The following is a 14,428-nucleotide window of genomic DNA, read 5'->3' on the forward strand; positions in this document are numbered from 1 at the left end:
CATTTTATTAGCTGGTGATAATCATGATGAGTTGAATGCTTTGAAAGCTTTCCTGGATGCTCAATTCAAAATTAAGGACTTGGGATCTGTCCATTACTTTCTAGGTTTGGAAGTTACTCCTCATGACCCTGGTTATCTTATGACTCAACACAAGTACACTTCTGACTTACTTTCTGAGTTTCATTGTGACTACTTCTCCCCTATTACCACCCCTTTGGATCTTAGTGTGAAGCTGGTTTCTGACATGCATGCCCTCTTGCCTGATCGTACTATATTTATGAGGTTAGTTGGCAAGCTCAACTTCCTACAACACACAAGGCATGGTATATCTTTTTCAGTGAAATACCTCATTCAATTTTTACAATCCCCACATGTTCCCCATATGCTGGCAGCTTTACATGTCCTTAGGTATCTAATGAATGCCCCTGCTCAGGGTATTCTCCTTTCTGCTAACTCAGATCTTTCTCTTCTAGCATATTCAGACTCTATTGGGCTGCATATTCACGAAGGTTTGTGATTGGGTTTTACATTACTCTTGGGGGTAACCGAGTTTCTTGTAAGAGTAAGAAGCAATCCATTGTTTCTCTTTCTTCAGCTGAGGCTGAATATAAAGCATTGAGGATGGTTGTGGCTGAGGTTTCTTGGTTGGTTTGTTTGCTTGGTGATCTGGGCCTTCACATTTCTGCTCCTGTTTCTTTATTTTGTGATAGGCAGGCAGCTTTGTAGATTGCCAAGTACCCAGTGCTCCATGAACGCACCAAACATATTGAAGTTGATTGTCACAATGTTCAAGACAACCTGCATTCTGGTTTGATATCCCTTCGGTTTGTTTCCAGCTTTGCTCAGCTTGCTAATATGCTGACCAAAGCTCTGCCTAGCCCTTTTCATCATCAATATTTAGGCAAGCTTGGAGTGTCTACACCCTCCAGCTTGAGGGGAGGTATTATTGGGCCTCATTATTTTCTACTTAGTCTGGGCCTCCTTGTATATCCGTCCCAGTTTGCTTTTAGTCATTCATTAATTTCTATATACACTGATGATGAAACATTTCAGACATAATAAGAAATAAGAATTCATTTTCTCTCTCAGATGTTTGTTCTTCTCGTTTCTCTCTCTCTTCTCTTTATTAGCGTTTCAATCCTAAATCAATTTCTACGATTACACTAAGAACTAATGAACTAATATTACTCAATTCGTATACTAAGTGGTTCAATGACATTTTTCAACCAATCAAATAAGGTCCTATCACATTACGCAAAAAGATCCAATTTGATTGGTTAATAAATCAAATGAGTCGATCAAATTTAGCTAAGGACCTTATTTACCGCACTACTGGCTTTTCTACAACTGTGTATATATATATATATATATAGGTTGTTTTCTAGATCAAAGACACCAGGACATCTTTTCGATTTGAAGTGAGATTAAACGGGATCAATCTAAGCGCTCTAGCAAGGGTCAACAAACAACAACAACAACAACCCAGTAGAATCTCACTAGTGGGGTCTGAGGAGGGTAGTGTGTACAGACCTTACCTCTACCCTGGAGTAGAGAGGCTGTTTCCGATAGACCCTCGGCTCCCTCCCTCCAAGAACTCCCCACCTCGTTCTTGGGGTGACTCGAACTCACAACCTCTTGGTTGGAAGTGAAGGGTGCTTACCACTAGAGCAACCCCTCTCAAGAGAGAACATATTAATAGAACTTTTTTCTCAAGATCAAACTTAAGCATTGTTGGAATCTATTTCCTTGAAGATCAAATATCACATGACAGTTTGTATCATCATCTATTCGATGATTATATTAGTTTAGCCCTCAAATCAAAGGAGACAGGAATGAGATATCTAGATAAGAGCTTCAAAGTAAGTCTAAAGTGCTATCAAACTTTTCTTGATGACCGATTACACCATTAGGAAATCGTCGTCATTCTTCATTCGATAAATATGATACTTTTGCCATCAAATGAAAAAAAAGAAGATAATTATATTAAAGACAAGATCAATGGATACTCACAGTTGTACACTCATATTTATTAAGGAAGTAATTGCCTACATATGTTTCGTAATTCCAATTATTTTCTTCACGCGAAATTTGTTGTGTATATATAAACATGTAAATTGTTGTTAAGTTAATTAGAGTGTGTTTGGTATGGCGTAAGCCACTTCCCACGATACGTGCTTTTGGATGTTTGATTGGTAAGTGAAATATATTAGAGATAAATAATATTATTAGTAAATCCGAGCGTGTTATGATGCATTTTTTTAATATTATAGCCTAATGATAAAATATACTATGTATTAGTAGAAGCAAATAATATAAAAGGCCAAGATAGTTTGACGGAAACTAACATCTATACATAATTGAAGAAAGTCATTTTTCCCATTTTGATGGTAATCAAACATAAACAAAACAACTTCTTAATTAATAGTCCTTTGGACTTTTATATTTTTTACATTTTTCATTGGAATGGGCTCCTACCCTATCTTCTATGTAATAAATTATCAAAAAAAGAAGAAAAAGAGTACTATTAGTAAAACTTGTCCCGTGTCAATGATAGATCAAATAGCAACTCACTTTGACTCATATTAACAACATCACAGCACAAAATGTTAACCATAACAACAATAATAAACGCAATAACAAAGAAGTAATAGGAAAAAATCTCCTTTGACCCCCAACTCTTTATTCAGTCAATATGTTACACAAATAAAAATGAAATTTTACTAAAAGCAGTAACCACTTTTTTGCAAATGTAACTACAAAATTACCATCATAATCGCGAATATTATATTTTTGTACAAAATTGTACAAATACAAAGGGGATAATAAATAAATTTTAGTTAATTATAACCTCTAAGAGTCTTATTATGGAGGATACCTTTGTAAAGAGCTTGCCAATTCAAAGGCATGGATTCCAAGCTCTCATCATCAGATGATTCTCCATAATTAATCATATGCTTCCTTGAAATATGATCATCACCTTCTTCTTTATTATTTTCAGAGCCCAATTCCACAACTTTATTGGAGAAGATTACCTTCTTCTTTGTTTGATATTTATCTGATCACACAAGGTAATTATCACCAAATAAAATGTTAGTACTATTATTTTTTCTACATCGTGAATCCTTATTTAAATAGATTTTGTTTCGTGGGAGTTGAGGGCTAGCTAACTTGGTGAACTTCTAATCCTCCGCAGTTGGAGGTTCAAACCTCATCAGTAATATAACATTCCCTTTTCCTTTCTGGCAGAGACGGATCCATGATTTAAATTCTATGGGTTCAACTTTTAATATATATATATATATATATATATATATATTTCCCCCCTTCTTTTAAGCAAGAAAGTAATTCGAGTTCATAACTAGACATAAATGATCAAAAGTCAAATCTATCAAAACCTTAGATAAGAGGTATGAACACATGGAATATGGACAAATAAAAATAAGAACAAAAAGATACCATAAATATTTGCACCATCTAAAAGTCAACTTCTTTATACATAGCTAGATCTGCGAATTCATTTGACAAAAACTTTTTTTTGATGACTTACATTTCGTAGAACTGATCTAATAAGGTAAGTAGTAAAATATTCAAGAAATGGGTAGGCAAATAGTAGGGAAAACGTATCCACATTCATTGGGGGTAAATACTTTTAGTGTAAGTAAGTTTGCTTTATACAATCGGATAAAAGATTCTAGCGGTTTTAGCTTATATATAGGAGGGAGAAAAGCCTTATATTTATATATGAGGGATAATAAAGATTGTTTTTATAACAAATCCAAATTGGAAAAAAATTAAAGTTGGCAACTTTCTCAAAATTTTCAAATTTGATTATCACAAGCTCCAAAATATAAGGAGAGATGTCAAAATACCTATTTCAAGTTCCTGCAGCTTGTTCATGAAATCAGAAAGAAGGTGTTTATGCACTCTCATTGCAAGAAGGACAACACTTCCTGAAACTGCAAAAACAGCCACAAATGCAGATCCCAAAGATTTCTCCATTGATCTTTTTTTTCCTTTCAAATTTCCTCTATATCAATGGTTTTCTTTCCTTTTTTTTTTTTTTTTTCTAATTGGATATTTTTGGGGGGGAAAAATTAAAGGAAACTTTTATGAAAAACTACAAATGAAAACATTTTCTTGAGTTGGAAAATGAGAACATAATGAGAGAAGTTCATGGAATTAGATGGAACAATGGAACAGTTAACTTGCATTTAAATGGAATGGATCTGTCAAATAGACAATGAATTGTCAAAAAGTCTTTATTTTCATTTTCTGTCGAATGCCATCAGCACATATATCTGTGGCATTTGACTATTCTTGAAATTACCTAATCAGACAATATAGGTAGCCCTTTTATTTTATTTGGGATTCTGTACCTCCTAAATGTTAGTTGTATCTTAGAAAAATGAGGGGCCGTATAAATCGTAAATTCACACGGTAAAATTAATTATCAAAAATAAGAAAAATAAAAGGTTAGGTAAAAGTGGAAAATCAGAGAAAGAGAGAAAGGGAGTCAACTGTGTGGAGCTGCTTATAGTTATATACTTGCATGTGTTTGGTGTGGCGTATAATTATGGGAAATATATTTGGCACTTGTTTGGAGAACGGATCTCGTTATTTAATAATAAGGAATTCAAAATAATAATAATAATAAAGAATTCATATACCGGTAATTATATTTCAGATGTTAAAAAAAATTATATTTATTTGAATTGGAAAGTCAAGTTTAATCATCTTTACGTGTAATGGTTGCGTATTGATACCTTTAACAGTGTAAATGTGCAATGAATATTTATAGTAATAGTAATAGTATAGTATATATAGAAATTAGATCTACTCTCAAGTTGTCTTGTTCATAGTAGATTATATTGTACACCTGCCCCCATTTCAAAAAACTTAATTTGATCCGCAAAATGTGTTTAAAAAAACCACGCACAATGGTAACTGTTGGTTAAGAAGGAGGAGAAGCGGAAGTTTGCCCTATTCAACCTAAACTTTATATATTGTTTACCCGAAAACAGATATAGTTAAATTTGTACGTAGTTCTAAGGGTACGTGGTATAACTTGACACAAATCGTAAGAGTAAATAGGAATATCGAATATTGACTATAAAGAATGAAAATACAAACAAAGTTTAAGGGAGGATAATTTATGAACAAGCAAAATGAAATAATGTCTAAAGCTCAAAAATAATAATCTCTCAATGTGGGAGTGTATCAACAATATCTGAGTTATAGTATATTACTGCCTTCATGGATCATGCTTTACGGAGATAATAGCCACCTCTCTTATAATGGAGGATCCTACTTTAAATATAATTAAAAATACATAGTGGGAAACCTTGATAAATCAGCTTTTTCCTCTTTTTTCTGCCGAGATTCTCTCTCTTAGTGCGACCGTAACAGCTCTTGTCTATAGGCTCGATATTGACTCGAGCTCAGTACTGAATCGAGCTCGATATTGATTCGAGCTCGATTTTGACTCGGGGCCCGGTATTGATTCGGGCTCAGCTTTGGTCGGTCTTTGGCTCTCAAGCTCGATAAAGACTTCGAGTTTGGTAACCCGGCTTCGGATCTTATCCCGAAATTATGAAAACGCTTTTCGATTTATTATGTTCCCATCTCGACCAGTCGTACAAAGGTCGAAATCGATTTCGATATCGATATATTTTAAGTAGCACATATTATAGCGAATACCTAATGTAAATTTCAAGCTATTTACACTGCCTAAAATTTTAATGAGCAGAATTTGGGCTAGAAAAGTTGAAGTCGCATCGCAAATTTTTTTTGCAAAATATGACATTATTATAAGGCGTCTTGAATTCTTATAGGGAGAAATTCAAAAATAGCCAGATTTACAAGTGATAATTGAAAAATAGCCACAGTTTCAAAAGTAATCGAAATTAGCCACTTTTCATGTAAAGGTAAATATGAAGAAAACACTGTTCAAAATCCGAAAAATATTCCAGCATAATATACTGGAGTTCCAGTATAATATACCGATCCAGCATAATATGCTGGAAGTTCATACACAGGTGCTCCAATTTCCTCCCGTATATTATGCTGGAACTTTTCGTGTATTGGAGTTTCTGCATAATATGCTGAAAGTTCATACACAGGTGCATCAATCTCCAGTATATTATACTGGAGTGGTCCGTGTTGCAGCAAAATAGTGATTATTTTTTAATGGCTTTCCAAACAGTGACTATTTTTAAATTACTAGTCCGAAAACTGACTAACTCGTGCTATTTTTACATTTTTATCCCGCAGCCCCCTCCATATGGGGCAAGCGCGATCAAAAGCTCAAGACCACCTACTTCTAAGGTCATCTTATGCACGTTGCACATGGATGAACACAAATGATTTATCTTCTTTTTTTATTGATGAGATAAAGTTTGGTTTTACTTAACATTAATCAACCAATCAATTATGTTCCTAATCTTAAATTATTCAGGATCGATTGTACGAAAAATGCCTATAAGTTCTACTATATTTGGATTAATTTCATTTTAAAACTAGTAAAATTCCTTGCAATTTAAGCGCTCAAGAGAGTGACCTACCCAAACACAATGTCCTTATTTCACAATGTTTAACATTGTTAGAGTTTAACATTGTTAGGTTTACTCACAAAGTAGTCACCATATTGTTTCCCCTTTTACCTAAAAACAATCTCTATTCTAATATATGGTCAAAAGTCGTTAAGAATTTAAGATGTAAGTATTTTTCACATGGATTTGGATAAACTCATAAACTAGCATCATCGTCATGTTAGGAATAAGTTTTACCTTTTCCTTTTTCCAGTGGCAAACAATTTATAGTACTACAGACCTTTTCTAATCTCTTAATCTCTTTTTCTAGAGGAGCTTTTGTTTTCTTCACTGGTCCACATTATTCTCCAGTTGACATCAACTAACAGAAATTAATCATTGTTCATTATTATTAAGATGTCTTACAACTTTTCTGATCCATTATCTGATCTTGTTTACTAAATTAAATTGTAAAATTCTTTTTAAAACAAGTATAAATTCTATTTAACTCCTCTAATATTTTGAAGGAAACAATGTCATTCATTTTTAGCATGAAATAGAAAACTCATCTTCCCATGAAAAAAAAGCTGATCTGAGTTAATATTTTCCAGTGATGCTCAAACTTTTGAGATATATAGAATTATGATCATATCATTATAAACTATATTAACATTCAGCATTTTACTTTTCATTTTTATGAAATTATAAGGTGATAACTAATTCCCCATGTTTACCCGTAAAATGGTACAGTTGAATTTATACGTGGTTTCTAGACAAGTAAACTAATTTGATCCTGAAATAATACAATAATTGAATAAATATACAATACTTAGCCTTAAAATGTAGATAAACACCAGATATGACAGTTCCGGGAATAAGATTTCTGGTCACAACAATGATGAGATCAAAAAGCGGAAAAGTAAGATTGTATTAAGTTTTGTATAGAATGTAGTATAAGTTTAGCCATAAAATTCGTGTCCTTTACAATGATAACTGAGCTCACTATATATAGCTGTGTCTAGGGAAGGAGGTCTTAGGATCGTGTCCTCCTTTAATGTCAATTATGAGGGTCATTGATGAAGATGTAACGATGAACATAAATGCCAAATTCTCTGTAACGGGTCGTCGCTCTTAATGCTGCAGAATATTCCTTATTAAATGCTACCGGGCGCAAAGCATCTAATACACCTTTATGAACATTATCTCTTTCGGTGACAAGCGGAATGACTGCGTTCGGTCTTCGGTCATCCCCGTCTTGGGTTCCACGTGTCTTTCCCTTAGATGACCACGAGTCATATCATATTTCATCCTATACAGATAGTCCCTCTGCTTTTCGGTGACATAACTTTATGTTACCGGGAAGTTGGTAGAAACACATTTTTGGCGGGAATTACTATAACTCCCTCTGAAGACTTCTGATGGTTGATTAGACGCACGTCTCTCCGCATTTAATATCCCGAACACGCGTCATCCCACGATTCCGCATAATTTTTGCCGATTATCGAGGTAATCATAGCCATGAATTTAGCCGCCAAAATTTTACTTATACGCATCATTCTTTTCCTTTGCACTTCATAATTTCTCGAGCTTCTGATTTGCATCTTTGTTCTCCATCCTTTCTCTAATTCTCTTCAAACAAAAACCTTTTCCTTCTTATAATTCAATGGCTCTTCCTCCAAGCGTGTCGGTTCTTCAAAGAACAAGAACAAAGCCGAGGACTCTGTTAATCCAACGATGGGTTCCATCTTCCCAAGAAGACTCAATATTGTTTACCCGTAAAATGATACAGTTGAATTTGTACGTGATTTCTAGACAAGTGAACTAATTTGATCATGAAATAATGCAATAGTTGAAGAAATATACAATACGTAGCCTTAAAATATAGATGAAACAACAGAGATGACAGTTTTGGGAACAAGGTTTCCGGGCACAACAATGATGAGATCAAAAAGTAGAAAAGTAAGATTGTATTAATCTTTGTATAGAATGTAGTGGAAGTTTAGCCAGAAAATTTATGTCCTTTACAATAATAACTGGGCTCACTATTTATAGTTGTGTCTAGGGAAGGAGGTCCTAGGATCGTGTCCTCCTTTAATGTCAATCATGAGGATCATTGATGAAGATGTAACGGTGAACATAAATGCCAAATTCTCTGTAACGGGCCATCGTTCTTAATGCTGCAGAATATTCCTTATTAAATGCTACCGGCGCAGAGCATTTAATGCACCTTTATGAATGTTTTCCCTTTCGGTGACAAATGAAATGGATGCGTTCGGTCTTCAACCATCCCCGTCTTGGGTTCCACATGTGTTTCCTTTAGATGATCACGTGTCATATATCATATTTCACCATATACAGATAGTTCCCCTGCTTTCCGGTGACATAACTTTGTATTACCAGGAAGTTGGTAGAAATACTCTCTTGGCGGGAATTACTATAACTCCCTCTGAAGGCTTCTAATGTTTGATTAGATGCACATCTCTCCACATTTAATGCCCCGAACACGCGTCATCCCACGATTCAGCACAACTTTTGTCGATTATCGAGGTAATCATGGCCATGAATTTAGCCACCAAAATTTTACTTATACGCATCATTCTTTTCCTTTGCACTTCATAATTTCTTGAGCTTCTGATTTGCATCTTTGTTCTCCATCGTTTCTCTAATTCTCTTTAAAAAAAACCTTTTCCTTCTTCTTATTTAATGGATTCCTCCTCCAAGCGTGCCAGTTATTCAAAGAACAAGAATAAAGCCGAGGACTCTGCTCCTCCAACGGTGGGTTCCATCATCCCTAGAAGTCTTATTACCATAAAAGACTTTGAAGAGAAATTCTCTACTGCTAATTTTCGTACATGGGCCATTAGCAGGTATCCTTCTTCCATGCGTCCTTCGAGCATTCCTATTGTGAAGGAAGCCTGTCACTGCCATGACTTAGAAATTATCACTCCCGATATGTTGGAGCGAGTCACCCTTCCCAAGGAGGGTTTTACATATGCTTACACGTATCCCTTTACTTTTGGTGCATTTTCTTTAAGCAGGGAACTTGATTCCGTGATTACGAAGTTTTGCCTCCACTACCAAATGTGTTTGGCACAAGTAAGTTCTTCTGTGTGGAGGACGGTTGCTTTCCTTCGGCATTTGTTCTAGAAAACTGGAGATGAGCTAACCTTAGCTCATATGATGAATCTCTATTCTCCCAAAATATTCCACGGGGGAGAGATAAACCTCTGCAAGAGTGGCCACCATGCTTTACTTTCTAGCATGGATAATGACAACGACCGTGGGTGGATGGAATGATTCGTTGTAGTCACTACCAACGACATCATTCCAACAATGGCTTCATCCTTTTTGGCCGCTTGGAACCGCATTCATAAGCTCTTTGTTTAGTATTTATTTTTACTAAATATTTTTATATAGTCGTATTGATCCTCCATACTTCATTTCTATCAGCAACTCGATTGTTCCCACCGGTGAACGAAGGTTTGGAATGGTGGGTACAAAAGATCTTGGACGTTACGAGGTCCGAGACTCGCTTGTGTAAAGAACTGGCCCTTAAATATGGGTGGAAGGCCAAGAATCATGGTAAGTCAAACTCGCCTTGTTTGAATTTTTCATGTAAAGAACTTGATTGATCTCTTCTAACGTGTCTACAAAATTAGGTCTACCCGCATGCTCTATTGCCGTTACCTAGGAGGATGTCTTGGCTGATCCTGCTGATATAGCGAGGCTGCTTCAGGAGGCGCTTACTCAAACAGGTGGATCCGGGCCTGCTTCAAGAACAAATGCTTCTTTACGGAGTCCCCGGCTGGAGGACAAACAACCAAAGAGAAGACGCTCCTCTTCAGCCGGGGAAAAGAATAAGAGAAAGAGGATTGATTCCCCCGAGTCATCTCCGGTAGCAATGGTGATTGGCCCTCCTTCTGGGCCGGTCATAGACACTATGACGATTGACGATGATGAAGAAGCTAGTGATGAGGGAGCTTCTTTACATAGAAGACAACGATCCTCATCATCTCAACAGGATGCTCGACTTGTTGAGAGAGTTACACCAACCGAGGACGATGCCTTGGCACTTTGAGGAGAGTATGACTTGGTAGATAATGTCAACTCCCATTTTCAGGCTCCAATTGCTGTGTCCGATACTGCGGGGCTGAGTACCGGATCCTTGCCGTCTTTGGTTGGCGAGCATCCATCCACCAGCACTGCATTTGATGCAACTGCTTCTCACCCTTCGACTCCATCAACTTCATCTCCACCTTCACCAACACCAGGAATTGTTACATCATTTCTACCTTCATCCACTCTTCCACCATCAACTACTATATCATCTCCGCCGGCTGCACCTAACCATGGCGAGGGTGTTCCTCTTCCCCAGTCCCCAGTTCATGAATTTGGGGCAAATTTATGCTGCCCCTTCTGAAGATCCACAACGGAGGAGGAACATTACTCTTTTGGTCTCTACTTGATGCAACTTGATATCCCGGCCGATGGAGCTTGCTAATTATCTAAAGCCTTTGGCTTCAGAGAAAGATTGAGAAAAAATTCAAGCATTCTCGGGGGAGTGTTTGTTGAACAATGCCATGCACAATACCGCAGCAGTGCGTTCCTTTCTTATTTCTTCTACTTTTGTATGAATGTATTCAAAGTTTTACTTCTTCTTGTTTTTTAGTCCAACTTCTTTCTTCTGAGGGCCTTCAGAGGTTGATTTGTAAGAAGGAAGAACTTACTTCTGAACGGAATCAACTTTGGTGGAACGGGACAAAATTGTTCTCCGCCTCTCGGAACTGGAAACCAAAGCAATTGAGGTCGTTGTTTTGGAGGCTCGTTTGTAGAAAAACGAGCAAGAAGTGGTAACCCTTAGCAAAAATATTGGCCCGCTGAGGGTTATATTAGATGAAGCCAAGGCCAAATGGGATGAAGTCCAGGACGCCGTTCTTGCTGCAACCGAGCGCGAGGCTGCTACTGCCAAAACAATGACTGACTTAGAAGCAGCCTTGAACTCCAAAATAGAAGAGCTTTCTAGTGTGAGGGGGAAATATACCCAGGTTGAAGAGAAGTATAGGAAAACTATCGAGCATAATAGGCTCATTAGTTCAATTGTCTGCGACCTTGATGTCAGCCTTAAATCTGCTAGGTCCTCCCGGGAAAACCTTTCTGCCAAGGTAACCCAACTCAAAGAAGAACTCAAGTGCCGAGAAGCTTCCCTCGTTGTTGAAAAAACTTACTCCATGTACAACATAAGGAGAAAAACCTTGGAAGAAGTCGAAGATGGTGTCATTGATTTTGATGTCGAAATTGCTAAGGCACGCGAGCTTGGGTTAGCTGCTAAAAGTGGACTCCCATCGAGGTCTGATGTACATGGCCCTTCTGATTCTGGTTCCGAGTTTTTGGGAACTGAAGAAGAATAGGAAGATGATGATGTCGAAGGCCAAACTGATGAAACTGTTGAGACATCGGTAGACCCACCTACTTCTCCTGGGGATGCAAACACTTCTCTTCCTCCTGGTTCCGAAGACACTGCAATTTATCTTTCTTTTCTTTTTCCCATTTTGTATTTTTACCGTTTTGGAACGTTCATGTAAATAAAGACATATTTTTGCTCAAGTATTGTTTGAGTCTTACTTTCGTTTGAATATCCAAGAAACTCTTTAACCTTCGCATTTGCTTAAGAATTCTGCGCACGTTTTTCTATTCGCGCTTTACTATGTGTAGCCTCGGATGCATTTTCCTAAAAGCACTTTGGTTCCGAGCATTATCCCTTTTACGTGAGGGTTTCTATAAGTATTTTTGCAAGTTTACTTTTTGCGTCCTTTCGTCTATGTCTTCGGGTGCATTTATCCTCGAAGGCATTTTGATTCCGGGCACATATTCTTTCGAAACCAACCCTTCAATGTGAGAATTTGCTATCGAACTAAAAATTATCTAACCGTCCCTGAGTGGAAGCTTATTTGTTTTCCTTGCTATCAAAGGTCTTATTACTGATGTCTTCGTAGTATGCTTTCTATCGCTGCCTCATTAAAAACCTTGCTAGAAAAACCCAATTGGGACAAAACCTAAATGAAGGGAAAAAGAGTGTAGCACATACTTTCCGCTTGAATAATGTTCATCAGCAATAATATCTTTTGAGGTGTGCCACGTTCCAGTTGCTAGGCAACTTGTCTCCATTCAGGTTCTCCAACTTGTATAAACCTTTACCAGTGATAGCTGAAATCCTGTAGGGACCTTCCCACGTTAGACCTAGCTTCCCCGTGTTGAGCTCCCGGGTATTTTGGGTTACTTTTCTCAGAACCAAATCTCCTACTTTGAAATAAAGAAGATCGATTCTTCGATTATAATATCGCTCAATTCTCTGCTTTTTATCTGTCATTCTTACACGCGCCAAATCCCTGCATTCCTAGAGCAATTCCAAGTTGATTAACATTGCTTCGTTGTTCGATTTTTCATCTACCCAAAAATAGCTCAAAGTGGGTTCACCCTCTTCCACCAGGATTAGGGCTTCAGTATCGTACACATGGTAAAAATGAGTTTCTCATGTGCTCGATTTGAATAATCACTTTGTTTGTTGACTCTGGTTGACTATTTGCGCTCGAATTATAAGGAGAAGATGTGATCCTCTTTATCTTCAAATATTCGAGGAACTTTGTAACTTTTGCACCGATAAACTGTGGTATGTTGTTGCATGCTATCTCTTTTGGTATTCCGAACCTGAAAATTATGTTTTCTCACAGGAAATCGACTACTTCACGCTCTCTGATCTTCTGATAAGGAGCTACTTCCACCAATTTAGAAAACTAATCAATCAGAATTAAAAGAAACCTTACCTTTTTGGGAGCCGGTGGCAGCGGTCCGACGATGTCTATCTCTCATTTCATGAACGACCATAGGGATATAACCGAATGTAAGGGTTCTACCAGTTGGTGTACTAGTAATGCATAGCGTTGGGACTTATCACATTTTTGTACGAAGTCTTTGGCATCTTGTTCCATGCGAGGCCACTAATATCCTGCCCGTACCAACTTTAGCACTAAAGAATCTGTGCCCGAGTGATTGCCGCATATCCCTTCGTGGACTTCTTTCATGACATAATTAGCTTCTGACGCTCCTAAGCTCCGGTCCAGCGGGCCTTGGAAAGTTTTTCTATACAATTGGCCTCTCTTGAAGCTATAACGTGCAGCTTTGGCGCGTAACGCCCGTGATGCTTTGGGGTCTTCAGGCAACTTCCCGTGATCGAGATAGTCGATTGTTTCATTTCTCCAGTCCCAGACCAGACTAAATGAATTTACCTTATAATATCCATTCATATCTAGGACTGAGTTCATCAGTTGCACTACCGTCCCGGACTCCGATCCCTTTATTTCCATCGATGATCCTAAGTTTGCTGCATATGTTGCATATGTTCTTCTTTGGTTGCATATCGATGATCCCTTTATTTCCATCGGTCCCGCAATAATGCCAAAAGAGCCTGGCCTTTACCACATATTGTTGCATATGTTCTTCTTTGGTATCAAAGATCTCGTAGACCTGATTTACCACCCGCTTCGAGTCACATTTTGATAACCTTGGAATCGAGTCCCAGGGCCAATTCGAGCCCTGCAATCAAAGCTTCATACTCTGCTTCATTGTTAGTTTAAGAGATCGTTCTGATGGCTTGCCTCAAGATTTTCCCCGTAGGCGTGATTAAGACTATTCCGAGTCTGGAGCCTTTTACGTTAGAAGCTCCATCCGTAAATAAGGTTCAAACCCCCGATGTCAATTCCGACACCATTACTGCCTCCTTAGTTGCTAGAGGCAGTAGTCCCAGACTGAAATCGGCCACGAAGTCACCCAAGACTTGCGAATTAATTGCAGTCCTTGGTTTATATTCTATGTCGAACTCACTCATTTTGATGGCCCATTTGGCT

General features: G+C 37.6%; 1 protein-coding gene across 1 annotated transcript; it reads right to left on the reverse strand.

Annotated features, from left to right (window-relative positions):
* Positions 1-2,645: 2,645 nt before the first annotated feature.
* LOC104113198 (uncharacterized) lies at positions 2,646-4,338 on the reverse strand. The gene is made up of 2 exons (XM_009623304.4): positions 3,870-4,338; positions 2,646-3,055 (listed from the first exon to the last, which is right to left on the reverse strand). The coding sequence occupies exons 1-2, from the start codon at positions 3,997-3,999 to the stop codon at positions 2,838-2,840; spliced, it is 348 nt and encodes a 115-aa protein (XP_009621599.1). The 5' UTR covers positions 4,000-4,338; the 3' UTR covers positions 2,646-2,837.
* Between the last annotated feature and the right edge of the window lie 10,090 nt (positions 4,339-14,428).

The sequence above is a fragment of the Nicotiana tomentosiformis genome, chromosome 2 (assembly GCF_000390325.3).
Source record: "Nicotiana tomentosiformis chromosome 2, ASM39032v3, whole genome shotgun sequence".
NCBI classification, from domain to species: Eukaryota; Viridiplantae; Streptophyta; class Magnoliopsida; order Solanales; family Solanaceae; genus Nicotiana; species Nicotiana tomentosiformis.